The 24,478-nt window shown below is 46.7% G+C and overlaps 1 protein-coding gene across 4 annotated transcripts in view; it reads left to right on the top strand.

Moving 5' to 3' along the window:
* The window catches only part of MED13L (mediator complex subunit 13L), a 168,797-nt gene extending 149,302 nt beyond the window's left edge, over positions 1–19,495 (top strand). For all 4 annotated transcript variants that reach the window (XM_040080439.1, XM_040080440.2, XM_040080442.2 and 1 more), the window contains 11 exons: positions 1,521–1,968; positions 3,264–3,483; positions 5,823–6,011; positions 7,365–7,588; positions 8,050–8,192; positions 9,360–9,518; positions 10,736–10,912; positions 12,972–13,126; positions 15,036–15,197; positions 15,503–15,615; positions 16,636–19,495. In XM_040080439.1, the coding sequence (XP_039936373.1) occupies positions 1,521–1,968; positions 3,264–3,483; positions 5,823–6,011; positions 7,365–7,588; positions 8,050–8,192; positions 9,360–9,518; positions 10,736–10,912; positions 12,972–13,126; positions 15,036–15,197; positions 15,503–15,615; positions 16,636–16,768 (2,123 nt within the window). In that variant the 3' untranslated portion in view covers positions 16,769–19,495. The remainder of the gene's footprint in view (positions 1–1,520; positions 1,969–3,263; positions 3,484–5,822; positions 6,012–7,364; positions 7,589–8,049; positions 8,193–9,359; positions 9,519–10,735; positions 10,913–12,971; positions 13,127–15,035; positions 15,198–15,502; positions 15,616–16,635) is intronic.
* Positions 19,496–24,478: the final 4,983 nt, after the last annotated feature.

Here is a 24,478-nt window from a genome sequence, read left to right on the forward strand (position 1 = left end):
GCAGATTATGGTCTGTTTAAAAATTTAGAAGATATTACAAGGTTTTATCTTAAATTCTTCCACATTAAATTTGCCTGCTGCCGAAAGTTGTGTTTGTCACGGTGGGGATTGTGTCAGAGATTCAAATTTTTATCTTTTTAGAAAAGTCAGTTTGGTATAAGGTGTTTGTGTATCACAAAGATCACTGAATGACAGTCTGGTCTGGTTGGAAGGGACCATAAAACTCATCCTGTTCTACCCCCTGGGATGCCTTCCACCAGACCAGGTTGCTCCAAGTTCTCTGCAACCTAGCCCCGAATACTTCCCGGGATGGGGCATGTGTTCTACACAAGACTGGAGGTGTCCATGGATCTGGTTTATTGCTGCTGACACATCTCATCACTCCTGTGTGACAGAGCTGTGTCACGGTGGCCTTCAGTGTAAAGGTGTATTTATAGGAGAGGGGAGGTCACTGGGACTCTGCAGAGGCAGTGAGTTAACACGGGGGCAGGAGACAAAGTGCTGGTGTCCTTGGTGCCTGGGGCTTCCCTCAATCTGCTGTGTGCAGATCCTTGAACCACGTGGCCCTGAAGGCACCTTCTCCTCTGGACCTCGTGCTGGATTACTGAAACAGTGACACTTTTAACAGATCAGTCTGGTTGGTTTTGTTGTGGCACCCTGCCCTGTTCTGTACTACTCCAACGTCAGGAGCACTTGTGGTGACGGGCTGTAGAACCTGAGTGTGGAAGGATGAAACATCTCCTGGGATGGGATCAGCTGACTTCTCCTGGCTGAATCCCTGGAGTCACCTGATTTCAGCTGGGGACAGACTTGGCTGTTTCCTCTCAGAATGCTCCAGACTCAATATATATTGTATGTGACTGAGATTTGGGATCTTAGCACGAGACTCAGGAATTACGGCAAGCTGAGAAATTATTGCGACACCACTGGAGTGCCTCAGGCTTCCCCGCAGAAAAAGGCAGTGTGTGCACTGCCAGGTGAGGAACTGGGCTGCTCAGTTCACACCTGAGGCATCTGGCAGGGGCAGCATTGGAAACTTCCCCACTGGTGATTTACACCACCTCGGGGTGCAAATAAAGAATAAATATTCATTTATCACTGTGGTATCTCATAGCAGAAATAACTGCATTAAAGTTTGCCATGATTGTAGCTCAGATATAAACGATTTTAAGGTTTCCAGCCCGACAAGATAACCTGTCAGAGGCTGCGGAGCTGAGCACTGTACAATGCTGTTATTGCCACACACTTTGACCAGGGAGCAGAACATGTCAGTACCAGCTTAAAGTCACAAAGCCCTGCAAAGTCAGGCCTGGTTTTAAAGGCAATTGATTCATATCAGTTCAAACTGACCCCCTGGGAAATGGATTCCAAAGCAAACATTGGTCATGGAGATTCCACCCTCTTAGCATCTGTATACTCCTAGAAAGTTGTAAAAGTGCAGGGAACATCATATGAGTCGCAGGTTGATGCAGATTCCTTTGACCTGACTGTCATTAATCCCTCTCTCCATGCCGTTCCAGCACCTTACTTGGCCACCCTGCAGCTGGACAGCAGCCTCCTGCTGCCCCCCAAGTACCAAACGCCGGCTCCGAGCCAGCCGCAGGCAGCTCCCGGGAGCTCGGGCCCCGCTCCCTCCGGCTCCTCCTCGTGTCTCTCGGCTGCCGCCGGGGCCCCAGCCACGGGCAGCTCCTTCAGCTCCACGCCCAGCGCGGGCACCACGAGCCTGGCGGCCGGGAGTGCCTCCTCCTCGGGCTCCTCGGTGCCACAGCTGTCGGCGTCCTCCGCCACGCCCGGCGCCAGCCAGATGGGCGCCTCCTCCACGCCGGGCTTCAGCGGCAACGCGGGCTCGGGGCAGGGCAGCGGCGCCGCGGGAGGCACGGCCGAGCGGCCGCAGGGCAGCGCCGGCCCCGGGGCAGACACCGAGCCCGGCCCCAGCCTACCGCAGCAGCAGCAAGAGGGACAGGAAGGGTAAGTGAAGCTCTCGGTGGCTCAAAGTGCTGCTCACTAATGCCCTGTGCTGTGCTCAGACACCTCTGAGCCTTAGGGGAACCCTTCGAAGGAGACACCCCTCTGACAGGTGCGGCGGGAGCAGGGCCTGTTCCTGTGTGAGGCAGTCACTGACAAAGGGGAGCTGGAGAAAACACCCCTCCCCTTTTTCATCACGAGAATCCCAGCCTGATTCAGCTGCATGGATGTGGAGCTGCCTTGGGACCCTGCACCTGCCCTGTCCTTGTTGGCACCAGGAGCACATGGGGTTTGTCAGGTCCTGTGCCACACGTGTGGCTTGGCACTTGCAGGTACCCCATGCAGCTGAGTGCCTCTCGAGTCTCTCCATCACACCTGCAGCATTAACAGATGCAAAATGCAAGCCATGGATTTTTTTTTTCCTAATTTTTTTTTCACTGCAGGTGTTGCTTTGCAAGCAGGCATACCGTGAGGTCAGGAGACATAATTGTAGTCCTGTTACTTTAAAATAAATTTGGGCAGCACAACTTTTTTAAAGACTTCATTATGAATAGCCATCCATCACATAAAAATTAAGAAAAGGATTTTTAGCATTGTATGTAATAACTTCCTGAGGCAGCATGTTTTTCATTACTTCCATAATCGTGCACGTTGCTGCTAGTCCTGGTGTGTGTTACAGAGAGGGAAACGCCCACATCCTGCTGTAGCTGGGCTTGTCCTTGAGACATCTGCTCCCTGATCTGTGCACAGCACCCTCTGAGCAGCTGCACGGGCTTCTGACAGAGGCTGAGCTGCTTTGATCACTCACAGATGTTGAGCTTCTCTCCTGGCTGAGGCATGAGAGGAGCATTTTACCAAGTAAGAGATTCTCAATTGCTCGTTCTGTTACCAGTGGAGCCTTCCCTGGACCTGAGCAGGACTCCAGGCTCCACTAACTGCTTTGGAACTTCTAAATTCCTGCTCTCTCCCTTCCACTTCTCCCAAAAGCAAACCCTAAACTACACCAAAACACAGACATGCACCTGCATGAAAAGACACACATCCAAGGAGTCAACTTTTCCATATTCTTCAGGTATAATCTGGGCTGATGCATTCAGTGAGATGCTGTTAGACTCTGTGGTACCTTTAATGCTTGGTTAACCCCAGCTATTTCAGATTAGGAGCTGCTGTGAGCGCAACCCATCTCAATGCCTGTCCTCATGGGTTTTAGTTTTGCTTCTGGACGTCACAATTCCTCGTGCTCTCCTTCCCCCTGGCCCCAGACACAAGCAGTTCTCAACCTGTGGCTCTGCCCGCAGCACGTCGGAGCGGGAGCGGATCGGGATCCCCACGGAGCCGGACGCTGCGGACAGCAACGCCTACCCCCCCGCCGTGGTCATCTACATGGTGGATCCCTTCACCTACACTGCCGACGAGGAGTCTGCCTCCACCAACTTCTGGCTCCTGAGCCTCATGAGATGCTACACAGAAATGCTGGACAACTTGCCTGAGAATATGAGGAATTCTTTCATTCTCCAGGTAATTCTGCTTTCCTCTGTATCCTCACACCGTGTCTCTGTGTCACAGCACACCTGTGATATGGACACTGTGCTCGAAGAGATAAATGGGAGATAATGCATGAAATGTAGGTGGGATTTACAAATTATTTTGTTGACGGTACAAGACTGTATGTTAAAACAACCCCTTGTTTGTTTTGATGAGGAAATTAATTAGGACAGCCACAGTATCCCTGCATCGAATCTGTCCCGTGGTCCCAGCAATCCTGTCTGCTCAATGCTTCCTGGAGAGGGATCTCAATTAAGTTGTAACTCGAGTTGGCATTGCCAAAACTGGCCAGTTGCTCCCTTGAGTACTTTGCATGTTGAGTTGTTTGCTGTTTATATTCCCTTGATTTATACTCTTAAATCCAAAAGAAGTATGTGAAGCCAGACATTTAATGTATAACTATTGTATTGTTATTATCTGCTTCTTAAAAATAATTTACCATGTAACTTGGCATATAAAAACAGTTACTTACTATGGAATTGCTGAAGAATTGAATTTGTGCAGCCAGAGGCAGCTCTTGGCCTCTTGCCCAGGCTGGCTGCATTTTGCCAGGCCTCCTGTCACAGAGGCTGAGCCTCGATAAATGTGGGGGGAATGGGATGGCAGAGGGCACAGGGAGGAACAGTGTGGGAAGGATTTCTGTGCACCTTATCTATGTCTCCTCACTGTGGTTTAAAGGTATTTCAAATTAGTTAAAAAAAAAAAAAAATTTAAAAAAAAAAAAAAATTGGAAATTACTGTAGTGTCTCGAGCTGGGTGTGGAAAACTGTTGTGTTTGATAGTTTTGACTCATTGTCCCCTGAAAGGATGGAGGAAACTGTCACCAGAACATATCAGACTTAGGGCTGAACTGAAAATCAGATCCACAACTTCATATTGTGGTAGGCTGCAGGCAGCTGATTGATCCAGAGCTGGAGACACTAAAATCAAACAGCCACTGGTACCACGGTGCCTGAAACACGAGAACTGTGTGACCTCTGCACTACCACTGGAGCTGAGGCTGTGGCACACTGACCCTTTTTCTCAGTGCCGTTTGTTTCCACATTCACTGTCCCTCAGAATACATTTTGCCAGTTGAAGTCAAAACAGCAATTTTCTCTAAGTCAAGGGAAACATGATCCAGTTCCAGCACTGTATTCTCACAGCTGTACCACGGCACACAACATGCAGTTACTTCAAAATAAATCAAACGCAAATGTTTGCAGCTTTATTACCATTCCTGTACAGAGGGGGAAGGCTCAGCTTCTGAAATCCTTGGGTAAAGCTGGCTTTTAAAAACACACAGGCACATTTAGTAAGCACAATGTGCTGCCAAGGTTCTGAAGGTTCAAGCAAGAACTGTAAGGTAGTAAAATTTTTGTGACACTTAACTTTTATTACTACTGAAAATATTTGTTGAAAGAATCTGTTTGGGTCTTGTAGTGTTGGCTACAATGTAAATGTTTTATATTGACAGCTTCTGCTCCAAAGATCTCACTGTAAAAGGAAAGACACTTTAACAGCCATGAGTGGGACTTGTACAATAAAGCCAGTAGATAAAAACAGTGAGGTTACAGGGATTTAACTCTAATTTTAAAATAGCTTTGGTCTGAAAACCAGGTTTTTGTCATTCTTGGTTTCCTTCTGAAGGAGTGTTGTGCCCTTTCTCCTTCCTGCTCTTGTTGTGTAGTTGGGTTTTAACCCCCAAACTCATCTCCCAGGCAAATCTCCCTGTAGCTCTGGTTCTTGCTGGTTGAACCTGTGAATCCTTGTAGGCTGCTTCCCATGACTTTCTGAAACAAATGAAACTGAGCCACAGCTGAGGCTGCTGAGCTTCCACTGGGAACTAAACTGAAGAGGGGAAACAAATCACTGTAACAGAATCTTAACTGTGCCCTCTACACGTCTCTGTAAGGATGACACCATAGTGCCAATTCCCACAAGGACAGCAAACAATTCCCAACCCTGATCATGGGCCATGGAGCCAAACCTGTCTGAACACAGCGTTCAGGGATTGTGTGGTTCAGGCCACCTGCAAGTGAAGATGTTGCCCAGAAAAACACTTCTAAAAAATCCAGGGTGTTTGAGCACAGGTGTTTGGGTTTTGTGGATTAAAATTCACTCTCATTGTGATGGAAGCAGTTTTGTCCCAGAGAATGCAGTCCCTGCCTGCTGCAGCCACTCCTGCCAAGGGACCTGAAATGCAAATTGTGGAGCATCCCAAAGTGTGCTGGGTGTTCAGTGACTAATGACTGTGTGGATCTGGTTGGATATTAATGAGCAGCTCCTGGAAGCCTCTCAGCCCTGTTTTATTGTGTGTCTGAATTCCACAGATTGTGCCTTGCCAGTACATGCTGCAGACAATGAAGGATGAGCAGGTTTTCTACATTCAGCACTTGAAGTCTCTGGCATTCTCTGTGTACTGCCAGTGCAGGAGGCCCCTGCCCACACAGATCCACATCAAGTCCCTCACAGGCTTTGGGCCAGCTGCCAGCATTGAGATGACCCTCAAAAATCCTGAGGTTGGTATTGGTGGCAAGAAAATCAAAGTCTGTTCATGAACTGTAACCGCTTTCCTCAAATATCAAAGAGTAGAGAAAATACTTGTTAGGGGATTTTTTTCAAGGTATAGAAGACAATGATGGTATAAAGGAAAAAGGCAAGCTAATGTGGAATAGAAAATAGTAACAAAAACATCAGGCTAACTTGCTTTCAAAACATTTTAAGCTTCTGGGTTTGAGTCATAAAGTATAAGGTTAAAATGTGAAAGGAGAGAAAATGAGCATCGTTCGTTTGGATTCTGAGTAATTTTGTGGTTTAAGTCTATAGTGCTCAACCGGAGTTTAAACCCAACCTTTGTTTCTATTCACGTATATATGCATATATATGAAATAAGTTCCTGTGTCTAATTGCAGATGTTATATTAATTCCCTGAGGTAATGGAGAAATCCCCCTCTTGGATGGGTTATCTTTTATCTGTTTTAAACTGTAAATATTAAAACCCCGATTCTGGAATTTCAGGGATTTCAAAGGAAGACTAATCCATCCTACTTTCTATGAATGTTTTGCATTCTTTGAAAGATAACTATGAATATTTTATTTAGATCTAATGGACCAACAAAACACTTAAACACTTACTTTGGCATAAAGAGCTGCTTGGGAGGGTTTATAAACCTACTTGCAAAGCCAAACCTTTTGGCATTTACTTATTGCATTTAATTAATCTCCCTTTATTGCATTTTACACATTTGCTCTCAGTCTGCGCCGCAGACTCCCAAACTTTGCTGAAGAATTAAGAAAAACCCTGACCATTTTTTAATTATGGAATATGTCTGGTGAGGCCCCTCCTGTGTGCTCTCCAGAAAGGAGTTCCAAGGCAAAGATGGGTTTGGGGTGCCCATGTGGGAAGCAGCTTTGCAGAAGTTGACCTGGAGGTCCTGTTGGACGTGATGGATGCTCCCAAGGAGGTGCTTGTCCTCCTCCCTTCTGGGCTCCTCAGAACGAGAAACTCAGATGCACTGGAGCAAATCCAGCCAAGGGCCTGAAGATGATTAAGGGACAGGAGGATCTGACAGCTGAGGGGCTTGAAACTTCTGCCTGTCAGAGACTGGTCCAAAGACTGCTTTCAAACCCCAGGTTACCTGTACATAAAAAGAAATGTTTAGATAAGGTTTGAAGTACATCCGCTTTAACTAGCAGCAGTGAATTGTCTGTAATCTCCCTTTTCCCAATCTCCCTCCTGACTAGGAATGCTTTGAATTTCCTCATTGTTTCAAGCTTGCCTGTGTCTGTACTCGCTGCCAGTGTGTGTGTGTGTTCCTCGTGTTCAGTAGTTTCTGATCTATCTGCTGATGGTTGTGCTGACTCTGTTGCAGAGGCCCAGCCCAATCCAGCTGTACTCACCTCCTTTCATCCTGGCCCCCATCAAAGACAAGCAGACAGAGCTGGGAGAGACGTTTGGAGAGGCCAGTCAGAAATACAACGTGCTCTTTGTGGGGTACTGCCTGTCCCATGACCAGCGCTGGCTCCTGGCGTCCTGCACAGACCTGCACGGGGAGCTGCTGGAGACCTGCATTGTCAACATCGACCTGCCCAGCAGGTACTCACTGCCCTCAGCTTCTCCTGGATCTCCTGGACCCATGTCTGGAGTCACCTCTCACCAGCTCTTTGCACGTTCCTTCCATCCCCTCTCCTGCTCAGGAGATCATGCTGGTGTTACAGTGTGAACATTTCAGTTGGCACTTCTAGATTTTCAGATCTGCTCTGGGAAAAGTCACTGAGTTACATTTGTTTTACAATTTGTTTTACAACTGTTTTGCTTACAAATCTTACCTTGATTTTGCCAACTCTTGCCTGGTGTTGTTGCTCAGCAGTTTGATGGTACTGCAGTAACAGTACTGAAAGCAGACACAGTTTTTCTTGTTAGCAGTAGTAAAAGGTAAGTTAGGGACTGCCCAGACCTCCATGGAGGGTAAACAATGACATAGTTAGAGAGAACAGAAATCTGAACATTATCCTTGATTCTCCCCTCACTCCTGTTTTTAATTCCTTCCCCTGCAGGTCAAGGAGGAGCAAGTTGTCTGCCCGGAAGATCGGGCTGCAGAAGCTCTGGGAGTGGTGCATCGGCATTGTCCAGATGACATCCCTGCCCTGGAGAGTTGTCATCGGGCGCCTGGGCCGCCTGGGCCACGGGGAGCTGAAAGGTGTGCGATTGTCAGGGCTGCCACTCCCGGGGTGGGCACTGGGACAGACACCCAGGGTGCCAGGCAGGGTGGCTCAGACCTGAGCACAAGCCTTTCACACTCAAAAACTGAGAGTGATAATCACATAACCACAGAATGGTTTCGGTTGGAAAAGCCCTCTGAGCTCACGAAGTCCAGCTGTTCCCCAACACTGCTGAGGCCACCAGTGATCCATGTCCCCAAGTGCCACATCCACACAGCTTTTGAGCACTTCCAGGGATGGGGACTCAGCCATTCCTCTCAGTTTTACATCACCTGCAGACTTGCTGAGGGTGCACTCTGCCATCACACAGTGGCATTAGATGGGGTGAATGTGGATGAACCTTTGCGAGTCCTGTCTCTGCTTCCTTGCACCATGACCTTACAAAAGGAAAACAAGGTGTGCCAAATTCTATCACAGACAGGATAGACTTGTTTATTTTGCCAGAGTTTAGTGAGGGCAAACATGGATGGGAAGCCAAATACCCAGGCTTCCTAGGCAATGCTCCTTAGGAGTTTATGGTCTGAAGCCCTTTCTCTCCCTTTGTCCCCATCGTTGTCTTGACACTGATGCCCACTTGACCAGATAGATCTGAGTATAAAGTGTACCTGGCAGAGAAATCACCAGGATCCTGCAAACTGGAATTTCCAGCATGGATTACAGGAGAGCTGGCTGCAGTCCTACCCTGGCACTGAATTCCTGTATTGGTTTCTATAAACCTTTCCTTGTTTGTGCCCTGGGTTTGATGCTGCTCCCTCGTGCTGTGCAGGATTTGCACACTGTTCTTCCAAGGGAAGTTGAGAGCCTTATCACATGCTAGAAAAAGTTCTGAATGAAGTTATCCTGACACAGGAATAGAGACAGGATTCAGTTGTGATTCCTCAACTTAAACATCACTAAACAAACAAAAAGGTCTTGGAAAAAAATGTACTGAAGAAAGGAAAGCCAACAGTCTGCCATGGAATAAAACATTCAACAGGAACTCGTTGAGCACTCAGTTTGCGGGGCCAGACGCCTCGTGTGCACAGGAGTCACTCCTGGAGAGTTTGGGATTAGGGAAGTGCCAGGTGGTGGGAATGTTTTGCTGTTTCCAGGTGGGTGCTGGCTCTGTATCAGCTCAGTCCTCCCACGGTGCTTTTCCCTTGCAGACTGGAGTATCCTGCTCGGGGAGTGCTCCCTGCAGACAATCAGCAAACAGCTGAAGGAGGTTTGCCGCATGTGTGGCATCTCCGCAGCAGATTCCCCCTCCATCCTCAGTGCCTGCCTCGTTGCCATGGAGCCACAGGGATCATTCGTGGTGATGCCAGGTATGTTTTGGCCAACTATAGCAATCCCAGCACAACTGTTCTTTTAGCACATTTCACACTGAGGCACAATAATCTTGGGATTTCTGTGAAGAGCTTGACTAGCGTGGCTGCGTGTGGCAGAAAATAGGTGGAGCCAGCAGAATTCCCCAAAACACCGAGGAGAGATGCTACGTGGGGAGAGGATTCTCCTGAGGGAAGGTGACTGTGGGCCACTGCCAAAGTGCTGATCTGTTCCTGGGGAGGCCATGGGCTCGGGCAGCCCGCTTCCCATGGGCTGGAAGTGGTGTCACAGACACCCTTGGGCACAGAGGAGGCTGCAGTGGGAATGAGTAGGAGCCTGTGGAAATGGGAATAAGAATAAGCCCATTTGCCTTCTCACTTGCTGAAGTTATATAGAGAGTTCACTTACAAGCAGCAGTCCATGGACTTCAGTTGAAGTAAAATTTAATGCGGAGGTTCCCTTTGTTGCTTTACCTAAGCACATATTTTTAATGTATGTGGTGACACATCCTTTACATATCCTTACAAACCACACTGGGGTTTTTTAAGTTTAGAAAGAAAAGATTAATACAGAGCAGAATTAATTGAGCTTGAAAATTACTTATCATGTTGAATATTTTCAAAGCAGAGATTTTGTAATGTGAGAAAACAGATGGCAAATGAGGCTTTTTCAATATCACAGTAAAACACAAAGAAAGACCCAAATCCTTCAACAGATTTTTTTTTCCTTTAGATCCTGACACATAATTAGGTCAACAGCAAGCAAAAATTAGGTTAAAATTGAAGGTGCTGGTTAAATACTGCCAAAGAAGGTGTCTCTGCATTGACTGTTAGCACCTTCCAAGTTAATTGTTGGTGGATAATTGAGAAGAATAGAGGAGGAAGAGATAGAAGCTTTGTTGTTTTGTGGCTTTAATTTTGCGTTTGTGTTATATTGACCCGAGTGGGGTGTATTTCATAACTCTACAGAGATGTGTGTGAAAAATCAATTTAACTCACTCATTTAACAAGTAAATATTTGATTAAGGGGCAGCAGAATGACAGGAGAGGTGGGGCTGGTGGTCTCAATGTCAAACTCTTAGAGCAGTGTCATCTTTTGAAGATAAGGCCCTGGCACTGAGTTTGCAGAGCAGGTGGGGTGGGCAGAGTGTCCCTGGACGCAGAGCACGTGTTTGGGGGGCAATGCAGTGACCCCCTGTGCCATTGTCTGTCCCCAGACGCGGTGACGATGGGCTCGGTGTTCGGGCGCAGCACGGCGCTGAACCTGCAGTCGTCCCAGCTCAACACCCCCCAGGACGCCTCCTGCACGCACATCCTGGTGTTCCCCACCTCTGCCACCATCCAGGTGGCACCTGCAAATTACCCCAACGAGGATGGCTTCAGCCCCACCAACGGTGAGTGATGGGAAATCCCTTGGGGCCTTTCAGCAGAGGGCAGGAATAAATCCCCGAGGGGGCCGAGGTTCTGCACAGAGCCATGCAGGGCTTTAGGGGAGGCTCTGCTTTCCCTGAGTGTGTTTGCAGAGTCACGCTGCTTCATTCCCAAAGGGACAAGGAGCAGCCAGTGCACCGAGTGGCACAGACCAGGATGAGCTTTGTCTTGCTGTGACTTGCTTGGGCCAGCTGCTGTGTTCCAGTCGTGCTTCTCGTTGTGCCCTGTTGTGTGCAGAGCTGACAGGGAGGAGGCACTTGTGGTTGAGTAGGGAAAATATCCCAACCTGCCATTTCCTGATGCCCCCAGAGTGCTTTTACACTGAACCTGCAGTTTGAGTCAGCAAGACTCTGGTTAATGCTTTATATCCAAATAAGCATTTTCCTGCTTTGTCCCAAATCCTTTAAATGAGTTCAAAGCAATTAAAGCCAAGAGTAGCTACAAACACGTACGGTGGCTCTGTTAATGAGGAGGGCAGGTGGGTTAGAGAGGAAGGCAGGCTACTCCTTTTAAGGCTTTGATCTGTCCCTCCTGGAATGTCCCAGGGCCTCTGAAGTGAAGTTGCCCCTCTCGATCCCTGTCCCAGGAGGCACCGGGATCCCTCCCGAGCACGACAAACATTAACCTGCATTAACCTGCCCGGTGGTGCTGCAGATGTTAATTAGAGTCAGGTACAAGAATAGCCTTTTCCAAAATGGTGTTAAATTTAATTTTCTTAACTCTGCTCTACTTAATGATTAAGCTGCTTCCTATGCCATTAGCAAGCTCATTTCTGCTCTGGGGGCTAAGCAGAGCATGATATTAGCTCTGGTTTGTTTACTGAGGCTGTAGGACACAAGTTAATAAACTTCAGTTAAAGCATTGCTCTGGCAATCCAGAGGTTCTCTTTGGGAGATGAAGGAAAACAACCACCTGCCTGCTTCAAAACTGGGATTTCAGGTGAAATTAGTTCAAGGCACGCATACTTTTCCATTTTATGCGGAGTAAATTAGTCTTTGAGAAATTGGTATTTATTATATGTAAGATGCATGACTTCTATTTAGGGCTTCAAGTTTTAGTATAAATTTGGTTGCAATTCTAATTAATGCAGTTAATTCAGACAGCTCCCACTGTCCCTGTCTACGCACTAAAATGTACTTTAAATGTCATTATACGCTTGTATTTCTTTGCCTGCTGAGAAATCTGGGTAAGAAAACCCCTCTGAACCATATTGTGATGCTGTAAATTTTGGCTTTGTGTTGATGGTGCCTTATCCTTCCCTCCCATAAGTTACTCAGGGTATTGTAACCTGTGTGCAGATGATGAGCAATGGAATGCACAAGGCAAACACATCTTTCTTGTATCTTTAGCCCTCCCCACATACTAACATAAACGAAATTAATCTAGCCAATTATGCTAATGAGGCATGTGGAGCTCCTGAGATGAAAGTGGGCTATGAAGACTGCGTTGTTGGGGATCCTGGTGCAGTGTCTGGAAGGATCACGAGTGCCTGGCTGTGAGCAGGGCCTTGCTGCACTCACAGATTCCAGGGGAAGTTTCCCTGGAGCTGCCAGGGCTGTTCCCAGGGGTTGGAGCTGGTGTGCAGCTCTGGGAGCCTGAGGAGCAGCACCTGTGGCAGCAGCACGTGGAGCTGCGTGTGTTTGATGACTCCAAGTGGTTTTGTTAAGGGGTCTCTGTGACTAACTGCACAGAAGTGTCAGTTGTTCTGTTACCAAACTCGGTCTGGATTTAATGGAGCTGCTACAACGGGAATTCTCTTCACTCTGTGGCCCCTGCTAAAATTCATTATCCCAATAGCTGCCTGCCAACTCTCCCTTTCATGTCTGTGTAGTTGCAGTCAAGGGTTCTAAGGGGGATTAAACACTAAAGTCTTTATCTCTGCTTTCATCTATCTTGGGAGTATGCAAAAAAAAATTTAAAAAGGGAATGATAATAAATTAAAGGGAAAGGTAATAAATGATAATTTCCTGGAGAAAAAGGTATATCACATTGGAAATTATTCTCCTTTCTTTTCCTTTTCAGATGACATGTTTGACCTCCCGTTCCCAGATGACATGGACAATGACATTAGAATTTTGATAACAGGGAATCTTCACTCTTCACCAAATTCCTCCCCAGTTCCTTCCCCTGGATCACCATCTGGCACTGGAGTGGGATCTCACTACCATCACAGTAGGGTAAGGCAGAAGCACCATAAAGCACACACTGCTTAAAATAAAATACAAAGACCCAAACCCTCCAACAAAGTCTTTTTCCTTTAGATCCTGACACATAATTACGTCAACAGCAAGCAAAAATTAGGTTAAAATTGAGGGTTAAATACTGCTGGAGGTGTCTCTGCATTGGCTGTTTGCACCTTCCAAGTTAATTGTTGGTGGATAATTGAGGGGGAGAGAGTGGGAGGAGAGCAGCTGTATTTTTGTATGGCACAGCCATAGCTGATGACCCTGCATGGATTTAATCTGTGCTCATCCATTCTTTCCTGGAAAATCCTATGGAATGTTCCTGGCACAAAGTGACAAGTCTTTGAGAGAGGGGAAGCTGTGACAGCCCTGTTCCCGTGGATTTCAGGGGACCTCCCTGAAGGGAGAGAATTCTCCCAGTGATGAAACTCTGCCCATGGAAACTCCACAGGTGCTGGATGGTTATGCAAATGTTGTTTTCTTCGGAATATTTAGCCCAGAGCACACAGCGTTTGGGAGTTATTTTTGTTTGAAGTGGCTTTTATAAAGTCAGTTCCAACATCAGTGATTACTTAAAATGCAAATTATTTTTGATAATTCAGGTTATTTTTTTGAATTGGCATAGCTTGGATCAGGTTTGCTGGAACTCTTTCACTCCTACATTTTGTCATGTAAGACTGAACTGTTCTGTTAAAATGGTTTCCATCACAATTTGGTAGAAGTTTTATGCTTCGCAAATTTCTGTGAAGTTTTGTTCTAAAAGTATTAAGTTTAAAGTAGTTGCCTAATACTTCCTTACTAAATAATTCAGTATTTCATGAGAGAAACAGGGTAACTTTTATACCATTTTTGACATGTCAGTGAGATATCTTGAGACAGGAATTCTAACTCCTGAACACAACTGACTAAAATGGTGGGAGTTTTCACCCCGGAAGTAGAAAGTCCTACCTGTATTTTCCTTGCAAACTCTCCAAAATGCCTCAGTGCAGCTTTAATACAGTCTGTGAGGGAGAAATGCCTCCTGCCTCAGCCACAGAAATGCTACTCCTGCATTTTGTGAGCTCAGTCCACAACCACCTCGTGTGGATTGTGCAACTGTCCCATCAAAGGCTTGATAACAGCACGTTGCTGTCCCAGTTATTCCAAGCCGGTGTGTGGGCAAATGAAAACTTCTAAATTCTGCTGCCAAACCCTGCAGCCATAAATCACAGCTCCTCTCTTTCTCTCTCTCCCCCCAGTTCCTTCAGCAATCCATTCTGTCCCACTTCTATGCAGAGCTTGCTTTCAATGGAGCTGCATCCATTGGGAGCAGTCCTGGGAGGTTCATGGCCTGAACCCAGAGCCCTGGACAAGCCCCTTCCAGCTGAACCTGAGTAATTCCCATTAACCATTAAGCCAGGCCTGGTAATTGCAGTGTAATGTTTGGCTTTAGCAGAGCAGCAGTGTGTGATCATCCCCCCGTGGGCCCGGGGTCATGGCAATAATTGATGGCTGGGCACTGGCCCCGTGTGCTGGGCTCCCGGTGCCGCCTGCTCCAGGCTTTTTCCTTGGATTCCTGTCCAGACCCACTGGAAGGGATTGGCAGGAAGGGATTTGTAATTGAGCTGCTTTCTGTGCAGTGGAATCTTTGCCTTTTTTTTTTTTTTTTTTAACCTGTTGACATTTATGGATGAAGTGAATTGCTCTCCCAGCTGTTAGGGAATCTGCAGTGCTTCTGGAGCATAAGCCTGGAGAACCCAGCTAGAGGGGAATAAGGCAGGACTTGGATAACTTTGACTAAGACTCCTGACTGACTAAAGGAGGGCTCATTTGTCACAGGACAGTAATTAGCAAATTAAGTCACCGTTCCTGGAGTGGGCTGTATTGACAGCACCCTGTGAGCTGCCTTTTCCCTGTCTTGCAGAGCCAAGGTGAACGCCTCCTCTCCAGGGAAGCCCCCGAGGAGCTGAAGCAGCAGCCTCTGGCTCTGGGATACTTTGTGTCGACTGCCAAAGCCGAGAACCTCCCGCAGTGGTTCTGGTCCTCCTGTCCTCAGGCGCAGAACCAGTGTCCCCTCTTCCTGAAGGTCTGTCATGCTCCACGTGGAGCACTCATTATCCATTGCTATTTCCATGCCTGTAAAAGCTTCAGTTGGGAGTCTGTGGTGCCAGAGTGAACCTGAGCCCTCTCACTCCAGAACTGCAGAACTCGAGTCAGTTTATTCAAAAATGTTACCGTTAATTTGGAAATACTCGTGGTCATGGGGGGGTTCAACACAGAATTGCTGATTGCCCATGGTGCCCTGAGGTGATTCACAATGGATGTTTCTTGGGAATCTTTAGCAGAACCTGCTGTATAAGGAGTTGAGTTTTGCACTTTCCCTCTGTGCAGGCCTCTCTCCATCACCACATCTCTGTAGCGCAGACGGACGAGCTTCTACCTGCCAGAAATTCTCAGCGAGTTCCTCACCCCCTCGACTCTAAAACTACATCAGATGTCTTGAGGTAACACCCTTTAGGTTTTCATTTCTGCCGTAAACATTCGGGGACTGAGCTCGGACGTTTCAGAGTAACCTTTCCCAGCCTATCACAATTACATACCAGCTTTATCAGCACTTTTTAGCCCTGCTGTGCCCTACGTGTCTCGGGGCATTTCCTCCTCCAAGGTGCCAGAGCAGGGCTTTGAGGGGGAATTCTGTAGATTTCACTTTGCTCTGCATAGTGATGCCAAGGAAACTCAGAAGAGCTCAGCCTTGCCAGGGGGACATCGTGGTTTGCCCCCCATCCAGACTGCTCTGTTCCCCTGGCATCTAATCTGAGCTGTGCCACTCGTTATCTTACCTCACCGAACCAAATGGGTTTGTAGGAGATAAAAGCACTCCCTGATACTGCTGTGCTGGGATTGGGGTATAAAGGAGACACTGTTCCTGAATACATGCAGGGGGTGTGTTTTATTGTTCAGGGTGATGTGGGGCCTGTTTGCCTCCATCGTTGGGGACTGGACACAGGTCTGTGTTATGAGAGCACACACTGTGGGACAGCCCAGTGAACAAACAAACATCAGCAGGGAACAGGAATGTCTAATCCAAGGAAATCGGGGGTGTACTGTTCTAGAAGGTCTGAATTTGCATCCTCTCAGAGGACTGGGCTCTCACAGGTGTCCCAGGTATTGAGTAAAACAAGAACGCAGTGGACAGGGAAAGGATGAGATGCAACAGACACAAGTTACAAGAGGAGAGATTTCAATTAGATACAGGAACAGCGTGAGCAAATACTGGCACAGGGTGCCCAGGGAGGTGTTCAATCCCCAAGGCTTTGACAGCAGTGGCATTTGAAACACTGTGAGTCCAGGATCCGTGGGTGTTTGGGCCTTCATGCAAATAGCCCAGACATAGCAAAGCTAACCCCTCCTTGTCAGTGGGGTTCCTCCTTTGCCAGCACACCGGCAGCTCTGCCGGGGTGTGGGTCCAGGAGAGCCCGTTAAGCCCCCGGGGCAGGCTGTGATGTCTGTGCCTCGCTGTGCAGGTTCGTGCTGGAGCAGTACAACGCCCTGTCCTGGCTCACGTGTAACCCGGCCACGCAGGACCGCAGCTCCTGCCTGCCCGTGCACTTCGTGGTGCTCACCCAGCTCTACAACGCCATCATGAACATCCTGTAGGACTCACGCGAACACTTGTTCTTCTGGCTGCTTCTCCCCTCCGCCCGGGAACGTGCCACCACCTGCAAAGAGCTCCGTTTGCTTCTCTTCAGACCAGTCCTGCGCTGTGCTTCTGTTCCTCCAAAAGCACACGTGAATTCTGCAGTGTTCAAAACTAAACTACCCATTAACATCTCTGGCAGCTTCAGTCCAAAATCTGGGAACATCCAAGAACAGTGAACACAGAGTAACCTCAAGCCGGTTTTAGTTTGGTGGCTCGGTAACGACTGGTCAGCGTGATTATTTTTTTTAATATTTTATTTTTTTAAGGAAGACTACGGGATCTTTTTGCATTAGGAACTGATAAAGACCCACGAGCAGTGTCAGCCCTGCGAGTGAAAACCACCTTGTAGTGACCAGTTTGGGTGTTTCGTTGTCCAATTGTCATAAACTGGGACTTTGCAGGAGGAAAAAACCACGAACACAAAACCACACAGTTGTAGTCTTGTATAAATATTGGAGTTTTCTGTCTACCTGGAGTTCCTGTCAGAGTGGATTGGGATGAATGCATGCATTTGTTACCTGTCCATGTAGATATGAATGGTCTGGAGATACTTTATTTATTTTTAGGTTTGGGGAGGGGAGGGATTAAATTATAAAGGACCAGGAACAGTAGAAATACCTTAAAAATCCAGTTCCGTTCCACTGTAGGGTTATTTATCTACAGACCTCTCACTCTTCTGACCTGGAAGTCAAAAGTGAAGCTCATAACAATCAAAGTCTGGGAAGGGAAGCGTGTTCTGGTAAGGGTATCTTGTATTTTAAAGAATTCTCCCCTGTGTTTAGCCTGGTTAAATCAAGGAAGGGCCAGTGTTTAATGAAGGATAACACTACCTAAGGGAGAAGAGTGAGAGGGAGGTAGGGAGGAAAAATACTTTAAAGCCCAGTATCAGGGCAAGTGGAAAGTGATAAATTAATCTATTGTAGAGCTATGATTGAAATATATTTCCAGTAAATTTAGTGATGCTAGAAAAGTATTTACTGAAAGCCAAGTCGCCCTTTAATTCTGGGCAGACTCGTCCATGTACATATCCAAAAGTATGGTTTTTGTTTACACTAAATCAGTCACAAATCTGGTGTATTTTTTCTGACTATAGGAATATTATTTCAAAGAAATAATTTTTAAAAATTATATCATTAAATTAGTACTTGAAGTTACACCACTGTGGTGGCAAAGTTACTTTGTTTAGTGAAATGATCGCCATTGGGAAGGTTAATGGCTAATTGAAGTATTTTTATGACTCCTTCATTCCAGGCTCCAAGGGGGTCCTATTCCAGCCCCATTCCCTCATTTCTGGGGGTGCACTGGGCAGCAGGAGGGGGCCAGGGTCAGGCACTTGGATCAGGCTGGGTCACCCCTCCCCTGGCTGTGAAGAAAAACTACCAAGTTTAGAGTTCTTCCAAAAGACTTTCATGTTCTGGTTAAAAAAAATGAAATTCTATGATTTTAAAAAGTATTTTTCTTGAGATAATGTAACATTTAAAACAAATTATATAAAATAATAAAAGAAAAAAAAAAAATTGCTTGTGTAATGAGAAGGTGAAGGCAGGAGAGGAACCTGTAAATGGATTATTTCCTTCCCTGCTCCACCCCTCCGTGTGGATGTCCTCTTTGCAATGTATAGGTTAAAAAAAAAATCTGATATCAAACCATTTGTATCTAATGTGTACAGTGTAAAATTGACTTTAAAAATATTGCAGTACTATTTTTTCTTAATCAGAAAAGAAAATTCTCAAGGCCTTTTGAAGAGCATAAAAAGATGAAGATTGTAAACTTGTATAAAAAATTTAACTTGGGGAGGAAAAAAATGTAAAGTAGACATTTGTAATCTTTTACCATTTGGGGGTTATTTGTTCCCAGGATTCATCTGAACTTTGGATTATTATTTTGCTTATTGTTTTTAAATGGGCCGTTTTTATCCAGGGGCATTTCTTCCCCACAAACCTGGTTCTAAGCAAAAATTAGAAATTTAAAAAAAAAAGGGCAGCAAGGAGTAGTTTTCATCTGGTGTCTTTTATTTAATTTTTTTAAGTTAAGAGAAGCTGGTGACATATTTATACGTTTTTGTGCAAAATAAATGAATGGCAATAGATTTTAAAGAAAAATCTTATGTACTTCAGTGTGAAAAGTTCTGTATAATATTTCTCTTAAATATGCATTATTTTACTTGTGAGTTTTTTACTGAATTAATCTGAAATGTACAAGCCCTGGCTTTCCTACAGAGTGAAGTTATTATTATTTTTTTTTTTTTTATTTCTAACTTTGGAAAATCATGCCTAAATCAGAATTATTATTACAGTTGTTTGGGCTAAAGGGGGAGGGTGGGGAATGTCCAGCATGCTTGTATGTATATTTCAGAACCTTTTTTAAATGTAAAAGCTGTACATTTCTGGGGAGTTCTGAATTTTTTTTTTTTTTTTTTATCCTTTTTTTTTTTTTTTTTTTTTTCCTCTGAGCATTTTGCAGTGAGCTTCTTTTATATATAGCCGACAATTTGAAAGAAAACAAAAAAAAATGTGAAGTTCATTTTAAATCTACAGTATATCGCTGGTACAATACACTAAAAAAGACTTTGATAAAAAGAAACAATAATAATAAAAGACCTCCATTTTAAATGTCATTCATATATACCTTGTGGATGAGAGCTATATACTTTTACACACTTTTTTAGATGAATAAATTATTGAATTACTGAAACTGTTGGTGGAGTTTTTTTCTTCTATTGAGCTCTGAGTTTTGGCATGCCCGGTGAAGGAATTGCAAGGTGCAGATCCAGGGACGCGAATGGAACCAGAACGAAATGTTTCAAGCCGTGGCTGTTGTGAGGGGACATTGGGTGTCAGTGATGGAAAATCCTGCCGGAACGGTGGGTGGGGGCAGCCTGGGATAATCCAGAGCCACAGGAGCAGCGGCTGCTTTCCATGGGCAGCTCCAAAGCCAGGGCTCCATCAGTGCTGGCTGAACTTCTCCATGTGCAGCAGGTGAGTCTCCAGGAGGAGCCTGGCCCCTCTCCCTGCACAGGGACAGGGACAGGGCTGCAGCACAGCCCTGGGGAGGGACCGGAGCCGTGGCCTCGGGCTTCCCAGAGGAGCTGCACTCTGTGGGTCCCTCCCAGCTCAGGGTACTCTGGGGTTCTGTGCTAACTGAATTCGGTGCTAAGGGTAGCTGCTGTGGGCAGGGCTGGACTGTTGGACACCCAGGTCTCTTCAGAGCGAGACACCCTGGGTTTAGCAGAGTCATTCCCAAACAGACCTGCCAAAAATGACATTTAATGAACAGCTGTGACATGACAGGATGTGTGGGGGGTGTTGGATCCAGCTGTGCCATGCCAGGATGTGGGGATTGGATCCAGCTGTGCTATGCCAGGATGTGGGGAGGGATCCAGCTGTGCCATGCCAGGATGTGGGGATTGGATCCAGCTGTGCTATGCCAGGATGTGGGCAGGGATCCAGCTGTGCCATCCCAGAATGTGTGGATTGGATTCAGCTGTGCCATCCTAGGATGTGGGGAGGGATCCAGCTGTGCCATCCCGGGATGTGTGGGTTGGATCCAGCTGTGCCATGTCAGGATGTGGGGAGGGATCTAGCTGTGCCATGCCTGGATGTGTGGATTGGATCCAGCTGTGCCATGCCAGGATGTGGGCAGGGATCCAGCTGTGCCGTGCCAGGATGTGGGCAGGGATCCAGCTGTGCCATGCCTAGATGTGTGGATTGGATCCAGCTGTGCCATGCCAGGATATGGGGAGGGATCCAGCTGTGCTGTGCCAGGATGTGGGCAGGGTTCCAGCTGTGCCATGCCAGGATGTGGGCAGGGATCCAGCTGTGCCATCCCGGGATGTGTGGATTGGATCCAGCTGTGCCGTGCCAGGATGTGGGGAGGGATCCAGCTGTGCCATGCCCAGATGTGTGGATTGGATCCAGCTGTGCCATCGCAGGCTGCAGGGACAGCCCCTGTTACAGCAGTACTGCCTGGCAAAAGGGGATGGGGAAGTTTCTACCGACCCCAAGTGTTTCACAGCTTATCTTTGTGGCTCGCTCCCTTAACAAAATATCCTGAAAGAACACATCTTCTGTAACAGCTGGAGCCCACATGAGCATCCCTTGACAGCTCCAGTGACTGGATGGAGGAACTGCTGCTCCTTTCATACTAACCCATGACAGCTCTTTAATGGCCATTTGGGATTTCCTCAGTAGTTGTTAATTCTTGTCCACTTGAATTTTGGTGCATCTTGGTTCTGAATTTAGATAGTTACAGAAATTGTCCCTAAGATGTTCCCTTTAAAAAAAAAAACTTTCAAGCTTGTATCTTTTAGTTCACTGTACTACTGTAAATTATGGTTCTAAATGACACTGTTCAATTACCCTGTCCAAGTTTGTACAGAACAGCTGCACTTTGGTCCTCCCCTGTGAGAGCTGCAAGTACCTGGAATTATGCTAGAGCAGTTTTTGTTACATGGAGGTTACTTTGTGGCTAATTTATTGGCTTCACAGACAAAACCTACCAATTAAATACTCCATTCCATCAGGACTGTAAGGAAGAACTGAATGAAAACACTGAAATCTCAGTTGATCTGTAACTATTATGGAATATGTACAACAAATGTGTGCAGCACTGTAGTGATGGACTCAGCTCTTGGACTCCAATAAAGAAAATGCTTTTTAATATTAAGCTGGCATTAAACTACTTTTCCCTTCTCAGCTGCCATCTCTATTTTTGACAAAATGTCATGGCCACCTGAAAGCTGTTTCAGCACATGTAGAAAGCATTAGAAACTGTGAAGTAAACATGAGGTTTATGGGTAGTCTCTCACCATTTACAGTAGAAATGGAACCAGCCCTGGATCCCCAAACAGGAAGTCTTTGGTCTTTGACAACAAAGCAGGATTTATAAGATTATGCAGCTTTCACTTCCCTATTTTGACACTGAACCTTAACCCTTGGACAAAAGTTGATGTGGCAGCCCCTGGTTTGTGCTTCACTGGCTGTTTCCCTACCAGGGGATCCCACGGGATAGGGACCCCTCAGGGCTGTTTGCAACCTGAAATACTCTGCAGAGGCCTGGAAGGAGATGGCCCCAGTTCTGTAGGGCCAGCTGGGAATTCAGGCTGCCCTGAGCTGTCTGTGCTGGGATCCCATGGGAGATCTGTTCTGGGCAGGGCAGGCTCCGGTCTGAGCCATTCTGTACGAGCACACTGGGTCCTCTCAGCCCCTGCAGCCATGGACACACATATCCAGTACAGCTGATAGAAGCCAAAACCATACAGCACATGCTGCTTTCTTTGACAAACATCAGCTTTTCCCTGTAAGAGCTGCTTATTGAAACCTTTCAGAATCATGGTTAAAAACCAGCTTAGCACAAGGGCCCCCTTTGCAGCAAACCAGAAGGACATGGCACTGCTGAGGACTCTTCCTACAGGAACATCTTTTGTGTCCTGCAACACCCACTGGAAATCACCAGCTCCCTCTGGTTGGTCCACAGGTTCTAGTCCACTTCCATTGCCACTGTCACCTGGCTTTGAGGATCCTGCAGCAGCATCTGCTGTTGACACCTTCACCATGCCCCAAATCTCAGTTCTTAGCCAACCCCCGGTACCCAGTCACATCCTCTGCTTTCACATCCCAGGAATGTGGGTTCCTTCCCACGGCACACACACCTTTTCCTGTCGGACAGATGTTTCATTTCAGCAATACCTGCTCCTGCAGGACCTTTGTCATCTACCCAGCAACATCAGCTGCTCCCCAGGCAGTGATGCTCACTCCAGCTGGGCTCTTTTAAAAGACACAGCCAGGCCAGCAGGGAACTGCCGCAGCCCACGTGGCAACCAGGGCAGGCCTAGGGTCTTCACAAGTGGAATTTATTTTCCTTACACACTAAATTAGACATATGTTTAAAAAACTCCTACCAGCCTGACACTCTCTTTGTTTTTATTTAAATATTTTGCCATTGGGAAAATGTCAGGCTGGTATAAATCTAGGAACAAACTACATTCTCAAATGCACTGCTGCTACTACAAGTGTTTGGAGAACTTTCTGCCAAAAGATTTGATATCCAGAACCCCTATTAAAAAAGGATTATGCACACACACAGAGTCCTGCAGAAAAAGCTCACTGGTTCCTGCAATTCTGTAAAACACAATCCCACCATGAAAAAAAACCCCGAAATAAAACCAAAACCACAACCAACCAGCTAACCCATCAACCAAAAACAATAGCCAGAAAAGCTTTTTTACCTTTGCAGTTGGGTGAATACTTTAAGAAGTCTTTTTAAGCCAACCCTTTTTAGTTGTCTGATTTCCTGCAGCCAGTGACAGCTGTATCACGTCACATTAATCACATCTATGCCATTCTCTGTGCGGGGTTGTCCATGAATAGCTGAAAGTCACATCCTTGGTCCTCCAGCAGGGGTCATGTTTTGATGGCAAATGAAACACCGGCTTCTCCCTAAACCGGGCTTTAAAAAACCAAATTAAACTGCGGAGTTACAGAGCTGGATCATTAAAGGTCAACCACGCGAGCAGGTGTGGGTTCATTGGTCAAAGTGCTCCACCCCACTTGTAATCAGTCTCGGTGGTAATTTCATTAGTGCCTGGGGAAAAGACAGGCCGGGAGAGGCAGGTGATGGGGCAGGGTGCGCATGGCAGGGCAGGGGGCTCTTAATCCCAGCAGGGTAATGGCCCATGGAAGTGCTAAAAGAACGATGCTGTGAGCAGCTCTCGGGGCTCCGGGCTTCAGCAACAATTCAGTTACAAGTAATTGCCCTTGGATTTCTTTCCCCCTGTAAGGCTGCGGTGTGTGGGGAAGGGTTCTGCTGCAGTGCCCCATGCTGCAGTGCCCAAAGCTGCAGTGCCCCATGCTGCAATGCCACATGCTGCTGCACCGCCTGAGTGTCCAGTGACAGGCAAGGGACAGAAAAAGGACCTGGATGGTCCAAGCCTGGTCTCAGGGTGACTTGAGTTGTAAACAACAGGGAGTTGTTCCCAAGTGGAAAACGACTTGTGCTGTTGCTCCTGCAGCAAGAGAGGGACAGAGGAAAACCCTCCCTTGCTTGGAGATTCCCCTCATCATCTCCTGTTCACCCATTTCTTTGCACTTTGTTGCAAACTTGTTTTTTGATGTTGGGCCTTTTTTCACTAGTAAAATGTTGTTTTTATTTAAAAGAAATACCCCACACAAGTGAGCATCCCGTTCCCCAATACATAACCTTCAGTTAAACAAATTCAGTCAGAAGTTGAGAGGATGTAGATACCAATTTTCTCAGAATCTCTCTGCTTTTGTAATTTAGGTGACTTGGATGAGTCCCCTGTCCATTCAGGAAGCACAAATCCTTTGCTGTAGAGTCTAGACATTCCTAATCAGGGAATTCACTGATGTTGTTGTTGGGGGCTCCTCGACCCCAGATCCCTGTTTCTTGGGACACTCAGAGACAGCAGCCCAGGGTGGCGTGCAGGTGAGGGGCACTGGCATTCCGTTAATGCATAACCTCACAGTGCCCGAGGCCAGCGCTCATGGAATGGAACTGCTGTTCCAGGTTTCTGTGCAACTACTGCCCACCCCTTCAGCCTCCTGAGCAATGGCTTTGCAGTTATTAAGGGTGCAGTTAATCGGAAGAACGGCTCCAGATTTAATAAGCAAGTAAGGAAGGCATGCTAAAGGGGTTGAGGGGAGAGGAAA

Source organism: Hirundo rustica, chromosome 17 (genome assembly GCF_015227805.2).
Source record: "Hirundo rustica isolate bHirRus1 chromosome 17, bHirRus1.pri.v3, whole genome shotgun sequence".
Taxonomy (NCBI): domain Eukaryota; kingdom Metazoa; phylum Chordata; class Aves; order Passeriformes; family Hirundinidae; genus Hirundo; species Hirundo rustica.